General features: G+C 39.4%; 1 protein-coding gene across 1 annotated transcript in view; it reads right to left on the minus strand.

The window, feature by feature from the left end:
- The window catches only part of KLHL3 (kelch like family member 3), a 196430-nt gene extending 181047 nt beyond the window's left edge, over positions 1–15383 (minus strand). The window contains exon 1 of the mRNA XM_023586585.3: positions 15208–15383. Coding sequence (XP_023442353.2) covers positions 15208–15278 — 71 coding nt within the window. The 5' untranslated portion in view covers positions 15279–15383. The remainder of the gene's footprint in view (positions 1–15207) is intronic.
- Between the last annotated feature and the right edge of the window lie 544 nt (positions 15384–15927).

Below are 15927 nucleotides of genomic sequence, written 5' to 3' on the forward strand. Positions count from 1 at the left end.
CCTTCAAAAATGAAGACAAGTTTAAAGTCTTTACAGATAAACAAAAATTGAGAGTGTGTTACCAAAAGATAAATCTATAAGAGATATTAAAGTGTATATTACAACCTGATAGGAAAAGACAAGGGAGAGAGCCCTGGAGAAGAGTGTAGAAATGAAGAACATAAGAGAAATTAAAAGGGTTAAAGACAGACAATAGTAAGATATGATAACAAAAAACCAAGGGACAAAATGGACAAAGTTAAGTAATGCCTTTATAGTAGTATCACTTAATGTTAATGGATTGAACTCCCCAATTAAAAGACATAGACTGATAGAATGGATTTTTTAAAAATGAGCCATCTATTTGTTATCTATAAGAAAATCACCTTAGACATAAGGATACAATCAGACTGAAAGTGAAAGGTTGGAAAAAGATATTTCACATTAATAACAATCAAAAAAGAGTAGGTCTAGCAATACCAAAATCAGATAAAATAGATTTTAAATGCAAAACCGTTATAAGAGATGAAGTAGGTTACTATATATTAATTAAAGGGACAATTCACCAAGAAGAAATAAAAGTAATATTTATGAACCAAACATAGGTGCCCCAAAATACATGAGACACACACTGGCAAAACTAAAGGGAAAAATAAACATCTCTAAAGTAATAGCTGGAGACTTCAACACTCCACTCTCAGCATTAGATAGAAAATCTAGACAGGATAAATATGGAAACTGAGAGCTTGAATAACATAATAAATGAACTAGATCTAATAGGCATTTATAGAGTACTACACCACAAACCAGTGGGTTAAAACATTCTTCTCAAGTGCTCCTGGATCTTTCTCCATGATAGACCATATGTTAGGACATAAGTCAGATGTCAATAAATTTAAAACATTGAAAATATACAAAACACTTTCTCTGATCTTAATGGAAATAGGTTGGAAATTAATAACAGGCAGAGGGAAACTGATGTGGCTTAAGTGATTGGGCTCCCACCTATCATATGGGAGGTCCATGGTTTGATTCCCAGTGCCTCCTAAAGAAGACAGTGAGTTGGCACAATGGGCAGGCACAACAAGCTGACACAACAAGATGATGCAACAAGAGACAAAAGAACAACAACACAATGAGAGATACAATAAAATGTAATGAGAAATACAACAAAGCAGGGAGCAGAGATTCCCAGTGCCTCCTAAAGAGGACAAGCAGGTCAGTGAGCTGACGTGATGGGTAGGAACAATAAGCAGACATGACAAGATAATGCCACAAGAGACACAAGGAAAAACATAATGAGAGACACAACAAAGAAGGGAACAGAGGTGACTTAAGCAGTTAGGTGCCTCCCTCCCACATCGGAGATCCTGGGTTCAGTTCCTGGTGCCTCCTAAAAAGAAAGAAAGAAAGAAGTACAGACACAGCAAGTGCAAACAATGAGGGAGTGGGAAGAGATAAATAAAATAAATCTTTTTTAAAAAATAACAGGCAGAAAAAGGGAAATTCCACAAATATATGGATTGTATTAGTCAGCCAAAGGGATACTGATGCAAAATACCAGAAATTGGTTGGTTTTTATAAAGGATATTTATTTGGGGTAGGAGCTTACAGATACCAGGTCATAAAGCATAAGTTACTTCCCTTACCAAAGTCTATTTGGAGCAAGATGGCTGTCGACATCTGCAAGGATTCAGGCTTCCTGGGTTCCTACGTTCCTGGGGCTTGCTTTTCTCTGCCTTCAAGGTTCCTTCCTTCCTGGGGCTGGTTTTCTCTTTCCTCTGTGTGCTGACTTCCCAGGGCTCCAGTTTAAGTCTTCAGCATCAAATTTCAAAATCAAAACTCCAACATTAAAAGCCCTCAACTCTGTTCTTCACCATGCCTTTTATCTGTGAGTCCCAGCCCACCAAGGGGTGGGGACTCCACACCCTAATCATAACTCAATCATGCCCAAGTACAGATCAGATTACAAGCATAATCCAATATTTCTTTTTGGAATTCATCAATTATATCAAACTACTACATGGATATTAAACAATACACTCTTAAATAATCAGTGGGTTAAAGAAGAAATTACAAGAGAAATCAGTATATACCTTAAGACAAATGAAAATAAGAATATAACATACCAAACCTTATGAGGTACAAAAAGGCAGTGCTGTTAAGGAAATTTATAGTCCTCAGTGTTTATATTTAAAAAGAGGACAGGATTAAAATTGAAGACCTAACTACACACCTGGAGGAATTAGAAAGAGAACAGCAAATCAATCCCAAAGCAAGCAGAATGAAAGAATAAAGATTAGAGCAGAAATAAATGAAATGGGGAAGAAGCTGTGGCTCAATCAGTTGGGCTCTCGTCTACCATATGGGAGGCCCTGGGTTGGCGCCCCAGGGCCTCTTTGTGAAGGCAGCCTTGCCTGCACGATGTGGAGAGCCACTGGCCTGGGTGCCACAGAGTGCCGCCAGCCCACAAGCACGTGGAGAGCCAACTCAGCAAGGTGATGCAACAAATAAGGGAGACAAGCAAAAAACGCAGAAGAACATGCAGCGAATGGACAGAGAGCAGACAGCAATCAAGCCTCAAGGCGGGGGGGTTGGCGGTTATAAATAAATAAAAATAAATACAGACACAGAAGAACACACAGCGAATGAACACAGAAAGTAGACAGCAAGCAAAAAGCCACAAGGGGAGGATAAATTTAAAAAATGAAAAATAAATTTTAAAAAGAAAGAAATGAAATGGAGGGGGGGAAACAATAGAAAAAAAATCAACAGAAATAAAAGCTGGTTCTTTGAGAAGATCAACAAAATCAACATACCCTTAGCTAGATTAACAAAGAAAAAAGAGAGAAGATGCAAATAAATAAAATCAGATATGAGAAGGGTGACATTACAACTGAGACAGCAGAAATAAAAGAGATCATAAGAGGATACTGTGAACAATTGTATGGAACAAACTAGACAACACTGATGAAATAGACAAAATTCTGGAAACACATGAACAAACCTCACTGACCCTAGAAGAAATAGAAGACCTCAAAAAACAAATCACAGGTAGAGAAATTGAAAGTCATCAAAAACCTCCCCCAGACAACATGGATGAAACTTGAGGACATTATGTTGGGTGAAATAAGCCAGACACAAAAGGATAAATATTGTATGATCTCACTGATAGGAACTAATTATCATAAGCAAACTCATAGAGTTAGAATCTAGAGTATGAGTTACCAGAGGATAGAATGGAGGTAGAAGGAAACGGATGTGGCTTAAGTGACTGGGCTCCTGTCTACCATACGGGAGGTCCTGGGTTCAATTCTCAGGGCCTCCTAGTGAAGACAAGCCCACACGGCGAGCTGATGCAAGTGGAGAGCTGGCCTGCACAGAGAGCTGACCCAAGGAGAGAGCTAGCCCAGGCGAGAGCTGGCCCATGTGGAGTGCTGGCATGCACGGAATGCTTGCCTGCTCAGGAGTGCTGGCCCATGCAGGAGTGCTGGCCTGCATGGCAAGCTGGCCCAAGGGGGTAGCTGGCACAGCAAGATGATACAACAAAAAGAGACACAGAGGAGAGACAATAAGAGACATAGCAGACCAGGGAGCTGAGGTGGTGCAAGAGATTGAGCACCTCTCTCCCACTGCTGAAGGCCCCAGGATCAGTTCCCAGTGCCACCTAAGGAGAAGACAAGCATACACAGAAGAAACACAGTGAATGGACACAGAGAGCAGACAAAGAGGGCGGCTGGGGCTGGGGGTTAAATAAATAAATAAATCTTTTTAAAAAGAGAGAATGGAGGTAGAGAATAAGGAGTTAATGATTAATTTGTGCAGAATTTCTATTTAGGTTGATGGTAAATGTTTGGGCATGGATAGTGCTGATGAGAGCACATTTTTGTGAATGTAATTAACTATGATGAATTGTTTGCGAATGTGGTTAAAAGGGGAAGTTTTGGGTCATGTATGTTACTGGAAGGAAGTTAGAAGACAAAACGTGGGGCTGTATAATACAGTGAACTTTGTTGTGGATGACAGACCATAGTTAATAATACAAATATAAGAATATTCTTTCATGAACTATAACAAATGTATGAGTACCACACTATTAATAGATGCTAATAATAGGGTGGTATATGGGAAACTACACCTAATGTAAACTATGGCCTAAAGTTAGCAGTAATATTTTAATATTCTTTCATCAATTATAACAAAGGTACCACATTAATACAAAGTGTCAAAAATACGAGGCTTTATGGGAATGTTGTATTTTTTACTGTTTTTCTGTAAACCTAAACTTCTCTAATTTAAAAAATTACAATAGTTTAAAAAATTATGCTAAGTGAAAAAAAACAGACACAAAGTACTACATATTATATGATTCCATTTATAAAAATATAAATATAAATAAATTTATAGAGACAGAATTATATTAGTGGTTATATAGGGCTGGGCAAGGATAGAAGAATTGAGAGGTGACTGCTAAGGGGCATGGGTTTTTCTTTTTGAAGTAATGAAAATGTTCTAAAATTGATTGTGGTGATGAATGCACAACTCTGGTTATACTAAAAGCCATTGATTGTACACTTTGGATGTATTATATGTAGTGTAAATATATCTCAGTAAAACTTTAAAAAATCATTTTTATCCAGGACCAGACGGGTTCACAGGTGAGTTCTACCAATCATTTAAAGAAAATCTAATAACAATCTTTCTCAAACTCTTCAAAAAAATTGAACAGGAAGGAATGCTATCAAACTCATTCTATGAAGCTAACATCACCCTAATACCAGCAAACAAAGATATTATGAAAAAATAAAATTACAGTCCAATTTCTTTAATGAATATGGATGCAAAAATCCTCAATAAAATACTTACTAACCAAATCCAAAACCACATAAAAGAAAATTCTACATCGCAATCAAGTGGGCTTTATACCAGGTATGCAAGAGTAGTTCCACATAAGAAAATCAATCAATGTAATACACCACATTAATAGTTTGAAGAAAAATCACATGATCATTTCAACTGATGTAGAAAAGGCATTTGACAAAATACAATATCCTTTCTTGATAAAAACTGTGGCAGTTTGAGATTATTTATGAACCCCAAAAAGAGACTGTGTTTTAAACTAATCTATTCCTCTGGGTGTGATAAGCTTGGATTACATTAGATTCAGCTGAGATGTCTTTGATTAAATTATTTGATTAGGGCTTTGATTCATCCATGTCATTAAGGCGACTCAGAGTTGAGTCCCCACCCCCTTGGTGGGCTATATAAATGGACACTCACTCAAGAAGAATAAAGAATAAGATACACATGTGAAGAGAGAGCCCCACAGAGGAGAGGACTTTGATCCTGCAGCCCCACGCAGAGAGAGGAGCCATTCCCCTGATAGTTTACAACTGACCTTGTGAAGAGAACTGAGCAGCTGAACCTGGAAAGAAACAAGTCCTCAGCTAACAGCTGAGGTCAGTCAGAAGAAGCTGGGCCCACGGAACCTTAAAAGGAAGAGGAAAGCTGAACCCTCACAAACTTCACCCACCATCTTGCTTCCACATGTGGCAACTGACTTTGGATGAGAAATCAATCTTGAGCTGGACTCTTTTTGGGCCTTTTTTTTTTTTTTTAAAGATTTATTTATTTATTTAATTTCCCCCCCTCCCCTGGTTGTCTGTTCTTGGTGTCTATTTGCTGCGTCTTGTTTCTTTGTCCACTTCTGTTGTCATCAGCGGCTCGGGAAGTGTGGGCGACGCCATTCCTGGGCAGGCTGCTCTTTCTTTTCACGCTGGGCGGCTTTTCTCACCGGTGCACTCCTTGCGCGTGGGGCTTCCCCACGCGGGGGACACCCTTGCATGGCACGGCACTCCTTGTGCGCATCAGCGCTGCGCATGGGCCAGCTCCACACGGGTCAAGGAGGCCCGGGGTTTGAACCGCGGTCCTCCCATATGGTAGACGGACGCCCTAACCACTGGGCCAAAGTCCGTTTCCCCTTTTTGGGCCTTTTAAATGTAAGCTTTTACCCCAAATAAATATCCTTTGTAAAAGCCAACAGATTTCTGGTACTTTGCATCAGCACCCCTTTGGCTGACTAATATAAAAACATTCTGAAAGATAGGGATAGAAGGAAACATTCTCAATATGATAAAGAGCATATATGAAAAGCCCACAGCTAACATTACACTTAATGATAAAAGACTGAAAGCTTTCACACTGATCAGGAACAAGACAAGTATGCTTGTCTGTTCAATATTATGCTAGAAGTTCTAGCTAGAGCAATTAGGCAAGAAAAAAAAAAAACAAACCAGCACCCAAATAAGAAAGGAAGAAGTAAAACTTTTATCATCACTGATGATATGATCCTATACTTAGAAAATTCTGAAAAATCCCCTAGAAAGTTATTAGAAGTTACAGGCAATTTCAGCAATGTGGTGGGACACAAGATTAATATGCAAAACTCAATAGCATTTCTATACACTACTAATGAGCAATATGAGGAGGAAGTCAGAAAAAAATTCTATATAATAGCAACTAAAAGAATAAAATATTTAGGAATAAACTTAATGAAGGGCATAAAAGACCTGTATTCATAAAAACTATAAAACATTGCTAAAAGAAACAAATGATGATCTACATAAATGGAAGGATATTCTATGTTCATGGGTTGGAAGAATAAATATCATTAAGATGTCAATTATACCTAAACTGATCTACAGATTTTATACAATCCAAATAAAAATTCTAATATTCTTCTTTGTAGAATTGGAAAAGCCAATTATCAATTTTATCTGGAAGGGCAAGTGTCCTCAAATAGCCAAAATGTCTTTGAAAAGAAGAATGAAGTTGGAGGACACTCACTTCCAGACTTTCAAGCATACTACCTAGCTACAGTGGTAAAAACAGCATGGTACAGGCATAAAGATAGATGGGAGGTCTGCGGTTCAAACCCGGGGCCTCCTTGACCCGTGTGGAGCCGGCCCATGCGCAGTGCTGATGCGCGCAAGGAGTGCCCTGCCATGCAGGGGTGTCCCCCACATAGGGAAGCCCCACGCGCAAGGAGTGTGCCCCATAAGGAGAGCCGCCCAGCGCGAAAGAAAGTGCAGCCTGCCCAGGAATGGTGCCACTCACACGGAGAGCTGACACAACAAGATGACGCAATGAAAAGAAACAGATTCCCGGTGCCGCTGACAACAACAGAAGCGGACAAAGAAGACGCAGCAAATAGACACAGAGAACAGACAACCAGGGTGGGGAGGGGAGAGAAATAAATAAATAAATAAATCTTTTTTAAAAAAAGAAATGGTGCTGGGAAAACTGGATATCCATATCTAAAAGAAAGAAAGAGGATCCTTATCTCACACCTTATAGAAAAGTTAATTCAAAATGGGTAAAGTTCTTAAATATAAAAACTAGAACCATAAAACTACTAGAGAAAATGTATGGAAACATCTTCAAGAGCTTGTGCTTGGTGGTAGTTTCTTGGACCTTACACCCAAAACACGAGCAACAAAAGAAAAAATTAGATAAATGGGACTGCCTCAAAATTAAATACATTTTTTCTTCAAAAGACTTTGTCAAGAAAGTAAAAAGACAGCCTCCTCAATGGGAAAAAATCTTCAGAAACCATATATCTGATAAGGGATTGATCTCCATGTTATATAAAGAGATCACACAATTAAATGACAAGCAACCCCATTTTTAAAAATGAGCAAAAGAATTGAACAGACAATTTCCCAAAGTGGAAATACAACTAGCCAAAAGACACATGAAAAGATGTTCAGCATTACTAACTATTATGGAAACATAGATCAAAACTACAATGAGATATCATCTCACACCATACAGAATGGCCATTATAAAAAGAAGAGAAAACTTCAAGTGCTGGAGAGGATGCAGAGAAATAGGAACACTCTTTCATTATTGGTGGGACTGTAAAATGGTGTAAGCTCTGTGGAAAATGATCTGGCAGTTTCTCAGGAAACTAAATATATAATTGCCATATGGTCCAGCAATCCCACTACTAGTAATATATTCCAAAGAACTGAAAGCAAGGACCTGAACAGATATTTGCACACTGATGTTCACAGCAGTATAATTCACAATTGCTAAAAGATGTAAACAACCTAAGTGTCTATCAACCGATGAATGATTAAACAAGATGTGGTATTAATATATACATTCGATGGAATATTAATCAGCTGTAAGAAGAAATCAATTGGGGAAACACACAACAACATGGAGCAAACTTGAGGGTATTACACTGAGTGAAATAACTAGATACGAAAGAACAAATAGTATATGGTGTCACTGATATGAGCTGAAAAATGAGTAGACTTATGGAGTTGAACTATGAAATGTAGGTTGATGGGAGAAGGAATATGGGATGGAAGGTAGAGAAGATGCTGGATGTGTGTAAAAAGTTTAATAAGGTAAAATAAAAATATGTGGTAATGATTGGGCTTGATGTAACACATTATAATGAATGTAACAAACATTGTTGATTCATGGATATGACTGTGACTGAAATGAGTAGTCTAGAAGATTGTTAGTTGGAGAACAGCTGGAGGATAATATTGGGAATGTGTTACAATGATTTGGAAAGTAGATGAGGATTGTGGTTAATAATATAAATACAGGGAAGCAGACTTGGCCCAGTGGTTGGGGCGTCTGTCTACCACATGGGAGGTCCACGGTTCAAACCCCAGGCCTCCTTGACCCGTGTGGAGCTGGCCCACGCTCAGTGCTGATGCGCGCAAGGAGTGCCCTGCCACGCTGGGGTGTCCCCCATGTAGGGGAGCCCCACGTGCAAGGAGCCCAGCGCAAAGGAAAGTTCAGCCTGCCAGGAATGGCACCTCACACATGGAAAGCTGACACAACAAGATGACACAACAAAAAGACACACAGATTCCCATGCTGCTGACAACAGAAGCAGATAAAGAAGAACACACAGCAAATAGACACAGAGAACAGACAACTGGGGCAGGCAGGGGAGAAGGTAAGGGGAGAGAAATAAATAAATAAATAAATCTTTTTAAAAATAATAATATAAATACAAGAATGTTCTTCTACTACATGGTGTTAAGAGTGTGGTGATACATGGGAAAAATATAACTAATGTAATTTAGGGACTACAGTTACCAACAACATTGTAAAATTTTCATAGCAAATGCAAAGTTGGTACAGTATTTGTTCTAAAGCTAAAAAAAGGAATATGGGGTTTGGCTTTGTGAGATATAAAAACAATTAAGCATTTTTTTCTCTTCATTTTTTTTTTTTCATTAATAGGGTGACCTTGACTATGTTATTTAACTAATCTGTGTACATCTGTGTATCTTTTTGAACACTAGAGGAATAACTGAGTTAGCATTGGAATTAGATGAGATAAAAGTATCTGAAAAAGAAGTTTTTAGGAGTAAGTTTCCATAACTTTTGAGATGCTTTTTTCTGATCTTTTATTTTTGTGAATTGAAATAAAGTTGTTAATTTTTTTAAAAGTTTATGGAGTACAAAGCATCATAACCTTGATATTTTGAGACTTACCTTGCTTAAAAAATAAAAATTTTTTTTAAAAAGCAACTTAAATTTTATACAACCTCCAGAAGTTCATTTAAACTGGCTGAGGTGTTATTTTCAAAGATTGTCTCCCTGCAGCGACCTTAGATGAGGCCATTTACCCCAAGCCACTCTTTCTCAAGTAAGGAGAAACCTGGGTACTTTCATTTAATTCTACAGTCCTGTATTTCCACTCTTTCTTTCACAACAATACTCTAATCACATCTTTCTTCCTCTCTGTCCCTTCTTCCTCTAATCAACCTTGTAGTTCTGCTCCAGATATTTCCTCTTAAGGTGAATCACAGGGACCAAGAGAAGTTGAATGTTACAGATAAGGAAACTAAATCCCAGAATCCAGGCCAGAGTGCACATATCCACCAGGAAGACAACTACGTGATGCATACAAAAAGAATGAGATAGTCCCCACTTGTACACACCTTCATTCACAACTTCACCATATGCCACATTCAACAAACTAGAGAGAAAGAAGAAAAAAAAAACAGAAAAAGAAATACTTAAGGACTTGAGTATATTCAGGTTTCAAGATACAATTAATGAGATCCCAAATCCTACAGAATGCCCTTTGCAACCGACTTTTGCCATGCTAACCAATGTCACTACCAAGTATGTGCAGAAACTGTATTACTACATGTAGCTGCTTAATATTATTTATGAATTCCAAAAAGAGATTATGTTTGTAAACCAGTCTGTTCCTCTGGGCATTATACCCTTTGATTATACTAGATTCAGCGGCGATGTCTTTGATTATGTTAAGATTAGGGCATTGATTTGACAATGTTAGTCAGTAGGGTGAGACTCAAGAAGACACACAGAAGGCACAAGAAGAGAAGTCTATACACAGAGGAGAGAACTTTCATCCTGTGGCCCCAGAAAGACAGATAAGCCATTTGCCTGATAGTTTGCAGCTGAAGAGAACAGAGCAGCTACGCTGAGGAAGCCCAGAAAGAAACAAACTCTATGTTAGTCTACAGCTGAGATCAGAAGAAGCTGGGTTCCTGGAGCCTTAAGAGGAAGAAGGAAGGAGAGACCAGGCCCGCCATCTTCCTTAACATGTGACAACTGACTTGGGGGTGAGAAAGTACCTTTTATGGTACCTTGAGTTAGACTCCTTAGGGCCTTATAACTGTGTAAGCCTTTACCCCAAATAAATACCCTTCATAAAAACCAACAGATTTCTGACACTTTGCATGAGCACCTCTTTGGCTGACTAAAACACTACAATCTGTACACTTTATTCACCACGCAGTCTTTCCGTGAGAGGTAAGCAGAAATGTAACACTGAGAGAAGGTCAGCCAGAAAAGGTCATCTAGCAAAACCAGCATCTCGCAGAACTGAGGCAAGAATCAAAGTCTCCAGACTCAAAGTTCCTACCCCAATCTTCTCTACATTTAGAGTTACATTTTATACTTTCTATCTTATTATCCAAATGTTCTCTGAACCACAGTCTAGACTTGTTTCAGGCTAATTTTCCTGACTGGACTTCAGATTACAGAAATTTGCTTTTGGATCTTTGAAGCAGAGAATATTCAAAGGCACTAAAAGGGACCAAAACTGCTTATAGCTTGGAGGAAACGGTCGCCTCCTTGGATTGCCCAGCAATAACATTTACTTTTCCAGCCCTCCTTTCAATACCCAAGGCTTCTTCCACAGCCCACCAATAGTATCTATTTGCCCCTAGCTCTCGCTCCCAAAGTAATTTAACCAGTCTTCCACACCAACTTTGTTCAAAATCCTTTGGCTCTTTGTGACTTTGGAAGAAGCCATGTTGGGAAGAGAAATTTGTTTTATAAAGCTAGATTTGGTCTAGAAGGCTTTTTCCTCACTCCATTGTTACACAGTGGGGCCTAGTAGAACATAATTTATTTAAAGATAGGTAGGCCAATCATTCTTTTTTTTAAGTGCATTTTCCTCTTTTCACTGCTTTTACCCTCTATCTCCAGGACTTCAGTTCCTCAATACATGGGTCCCATACCTGGCTGTACATCAGAACTCTCTCAGCCGATTAAAATTCAGGGGCCTGGGTATCAAAAGCACTAGGAGACTTTTTAGGGTTATGAAAATGTTCTATATCTTGACTGTGATGATAGTTGCACAACTGTATACAACAACTACATGCAGTCAAACTATACACTTAAAAAGGGTGAATTTTATTTTATATAAATTATATCTTGATAAAGCTGGAAAAAAGAAAAATAAATGCAGAACCAAGTTTCATGTCATACTTCGAGAACCACAGCCAAAAGAGTGAGAATTATTATAAACTTCATAGGTGACTCTACTTCACAGGCAGCTGTAAAGACTACTTTGAACAATGGAAAGAGTCCAGATCAGTAGTATCAGACAGACCAGGGTCCAAAAGTACTTACCAGAAATATGACCCTTGACGTGTTACTTTATAAGCCTCAACTTTCTCATCTGAAAAAAGGGGGATAATAATAATACCTACTTCCCAGAGTTTGAATGTGAAAGTATATAAGCACTTAGCAGAGAGCCTGGCCTGTAATAAGCACTCAGTACCCATTAGCAGTTATTATTTTCATTGTCTACAGCAATGCTATGAAACGATAGCTCTGTGAACCCTTGGTTCAGGGATCAAGAAGAAAGTCAGCCAGGGTAATGTGTGCCAGGAAGCACAGACCTGGGCAAATTAAGGAGCCATTTTCACATCCCTAGAGGTCACCCTCACCGAAGGTCAGCAAGGACTAGACAAGAACTAGAGCTAAATTAAGGCCACCCAATGCCTGTGTCACCAAAACTTCCCCTCAGATTCTGTATGATTTGCTGAGTGGACTCTCCCTATTGCCACTTAGTCTCCACAGGAAGTCAGGCAGAAACTGAAAAGGAACTTGAGGCCCCCAAAAGCCGAATAGAACAGCAGCTTAACTAGAATAAAGTCTGGCTTTCCTCAGAACTTCTCCTTTGAGGGTAGAAGAAACCGTGCCCTGAGTAAATTCAAGAGTATAATCACTCAGACATTTCTGTTGTACTTCACAGCTTACAATGTGTTTCACATCTATCATCTTCTCTGACTCAAGATAACACCGTCTGGAGTCCTGCTCCATTCTCTAATAGAGTAGAAAGAATTCCTAGAGTACATGGCCAGTGCCTGGCAAAGGAGGACAGACCAATACACCAACCCTTGATACTGATGCATGTACTTATGAACCTCATTCTTGTGAAATTGAATCTTAGCCTAGTATTATATATTGCCTAAGAGTTATCCCCTGAAAGGCTCCTTGTTGCTCAAATGTGGTCTCTCTCTAAGCCAAACTCAGCCTACAAACTTACTACCTTCCTCCCACCACAAACCACCGGCTTGGAACATGACTCCCAGACATGAGCTTCCCTGGCACTGAGGGATTATTACCAAACCCCAACAAGTGATGCATTTGGAAAAAGACCTTGACCAAATGTGGGAAATACTAAATATAAATGAATTTTTATGACTAAGAGATTTCAAAGTGAGTCTAGAGGTCATTCCAGAGGTTAAACCTATGCACATCTCAGGAGGATCTCACTGACTGCCACAGTAAACAGTGCCTCAAGCAGGGGGGTGTTTCTGAGGGCTCTAAAGACATCTAGAAACTATAGGCAGGGCAGACAATTGTAGGAATTTGGCACACTGTCAGTGGACCTTACCTTGGAATATATGCTAACTTATCCCCCCAATGTATCAGAGTTAGACTCATTTATAATTTTCCTATACATGGCTCTTATGCTCCTTTATTTTAACCTATAAATAGCACTATACCCATTAAATATATATCCCAGAGATTTAATTCTTCTGGCTGTTCATATACCAGTTGAGCCCTGAATCTCAGCAGAGTTGCAGCCAACACTTACTCTCCAGTTCATCAGGTTCACCCAGGACAATAAACAAAAGGAAAATAATGAACAATGCCCATCCCAAAAAACAGAGAGTATCTATAACTACAAGGAAGACAGTTCCATCCATCTGCCCCATGGGATCTAAGCCTTTCTCAATCAGAAGCAGAGTGGGCATCACATCCCCAAATCCTCACAATTGAGGAATGAACAAACATAAGGGGAAATGCAACTATGGACTAAAGTTGACATTATTATTCTTGTAATAGAAGAACTTGTAACACTCATGTAAAGGCAGTGGTCACCAGAGGTTCAGAAGGGAGGGAGAGTGAAGAATAGTTATAACATGGGACATTTTGGGGACATTGGAATTGTTTTGCATGACATTGCAATGATGGATACAGGTTATTATATGTGTTTTCAAAACCTTAAAATTGTGTAGTGCAAAGTGTAAACCATAATGTAAATTACAGACCATGGTTAATAGCAATACTTCAATATGTGTTCATCAATTTGAACATGTATACCAAACTAATGAAAGATGCAGTTAATGGAAGAAAGTGTGGGATGGGGAGGAGATGAGGTATACAGGAATCCCCTATATTTTCAATGTAACATTTAGGTAATCTGAAGTTCCTTTAAAAATTAAATAAATAAATAAAAATTTTGAAACACCCTCTGAATAGTAATAGCTCCCATTCCTTGAACATTTACTTAGCTTAACACTTCACATGTACCTGCTCATTTAATCCTCATAACAATCCTGTGAGAAGGGACTATTATCCCTATTTAAAATGTGAGGATAAAGGATTTCTGAGAGTTAAATGACCTGAGCAAGACTCCATACGTAGCAAAGGGTGAGCCGAAATTCAAACCCAGGTCTGCCTGACTTCAGAGACCACTATTAACACTGTGCAGGGCAGGCATTATTCCTAAATTATTACCTCCATTTTAGAGATATGCCAACTGAGGTTCAAGGTCATCCAAAGTTGGAAGTCAAGCTAGGTATGGAACTAGACCCTTAGATGCCTGGCCTAATGCCTTTTTTGCCTCACCTCTGGAAAAGAACATTTGAACCCTTAAGGATATTACACACAGGCTAGAATCAGAGGCTTCCAAATATCTACTATAATAAAGTCCTTCCACCTGGATTCCTCTGGGCATACCAACCAAGCCTAGCCAAAGATTTTCTTGGAGGAGAATTCCAGGAAGAAAGCATTGAAGTAGGCAGGCAGGGCTTAACGCTCACAAAAACGACAGAGAAAGGGCCAAAAGCTGTCCGAGGAATGTGCTTTGGGGGTTAGCAGGCCAGGACAGGGCTGTGCAACTCCCAGGAGGGTGGAGAAGAGACAACATGTTTGTCTGAAACAACAAACATGAGTTACTAAACTCACACAGTTGCAGGGAAGGGCTCCCATCTCCCACTCTCAAGACGTTAAGCCTGGATAAAACCCCTGGCTCACTGTGGCCAACTGAGAGAGGAACAGATATCTTTCTCCCTGTCACCTGTTACAAGGGAAGAGGGAGGGTGAGTAGGAGAGCTTCTCTTCAGTGAATTTGGCCAACAGGGCATGCTTTGAATCTCGGCTCTGGCCAGGCCAGAAACAAGGAAAGCAGAGATTGAAAGAAACACTCATGTGGAAAGGCTCACTGACAGCACCATCTGATGACCAGGCAGGAAGTAGCAAGAAGAAAAACTGCATTTAAGTCTCTCTTTAGCCCCAACTCTGGGAGAAAATCTATATCCCATTAGTGATTTTGATAACTTTAGCTAGGCAATTTTAAAGATTTAGAATAAGTTGAACCAAAAATCAAAGACGAGAGAAGCAGATGTGGCTCACCTGATAGAGCATCCACCTACCACATAGGAGGTCCGTGGTTCAAACCCCGGGCCCGTGTGGAGCTGGCCCATGCGCAGCGCTGGTGCGTGCAAGGAGTGCCGTGCCACGCAGGGGTGTCCCCCGCGTAGGGGAGCCCCACATGCAAGGAGTGCACCCGTGAGGAGAGCCGCCCAGCGTGAAAAGAAAGTGCAGCCTGCCCAGGAATGGCGCCGCCCACACTTCCCGTGCCGCTGACGACAGCAGAAGCGGACAAAGAAACAAGACGCAGCAAATAGACACCAAAAACAGACAACCGGGGGAGGGGGGGAAATTAAATAAATAAAATAATAATAATAAATCTTTAAAAAATATATATATATATAAAAACCATCTATACACTGTTTATAAGAGACTTGCCTTAGATGTAAGGACAAACCAGAATAAAAGTGAAAGGTTGGAATAAGATATTCCACGCAAATAGTAACCAAAAAAGAGCTGAAGTAGCAATACTAATAATGGACAAAATGAATTTTAAATGAAAAATTCTTGTAAGGGATGGAAAAGACCATTATATATTAATAAAAGGGGCAATTGACCAAGAAGAAATAACTATAGTAAATATTTATGCACCTAACCTGGGCTTCCCAAGATATATAAGGCACACACTGGCAAAACTGAAGGAAGAAAGAGATAGCTCTACAATAACAGTTAGAGACTTCAATACACCATGCTCATATTGGA

The sequence above is a fragment of the Dasypus novemcinctus genome, chromosome 2, assembly GCF_030445035.2.
Source record: "Dasypus novemcinctus isolate mDasNov1 chromosome 2, mDasNov1.1.hap2, whole genome shotgun sequence".
In the NCBI taxonomy this organism is placed as follows: domain Eukaryota; kingdom Metazoa; phylum Chordata; class Mammalia; order Cingulata; family Dasypodidae; genus Dasypus; species Dasypus novemcinctus.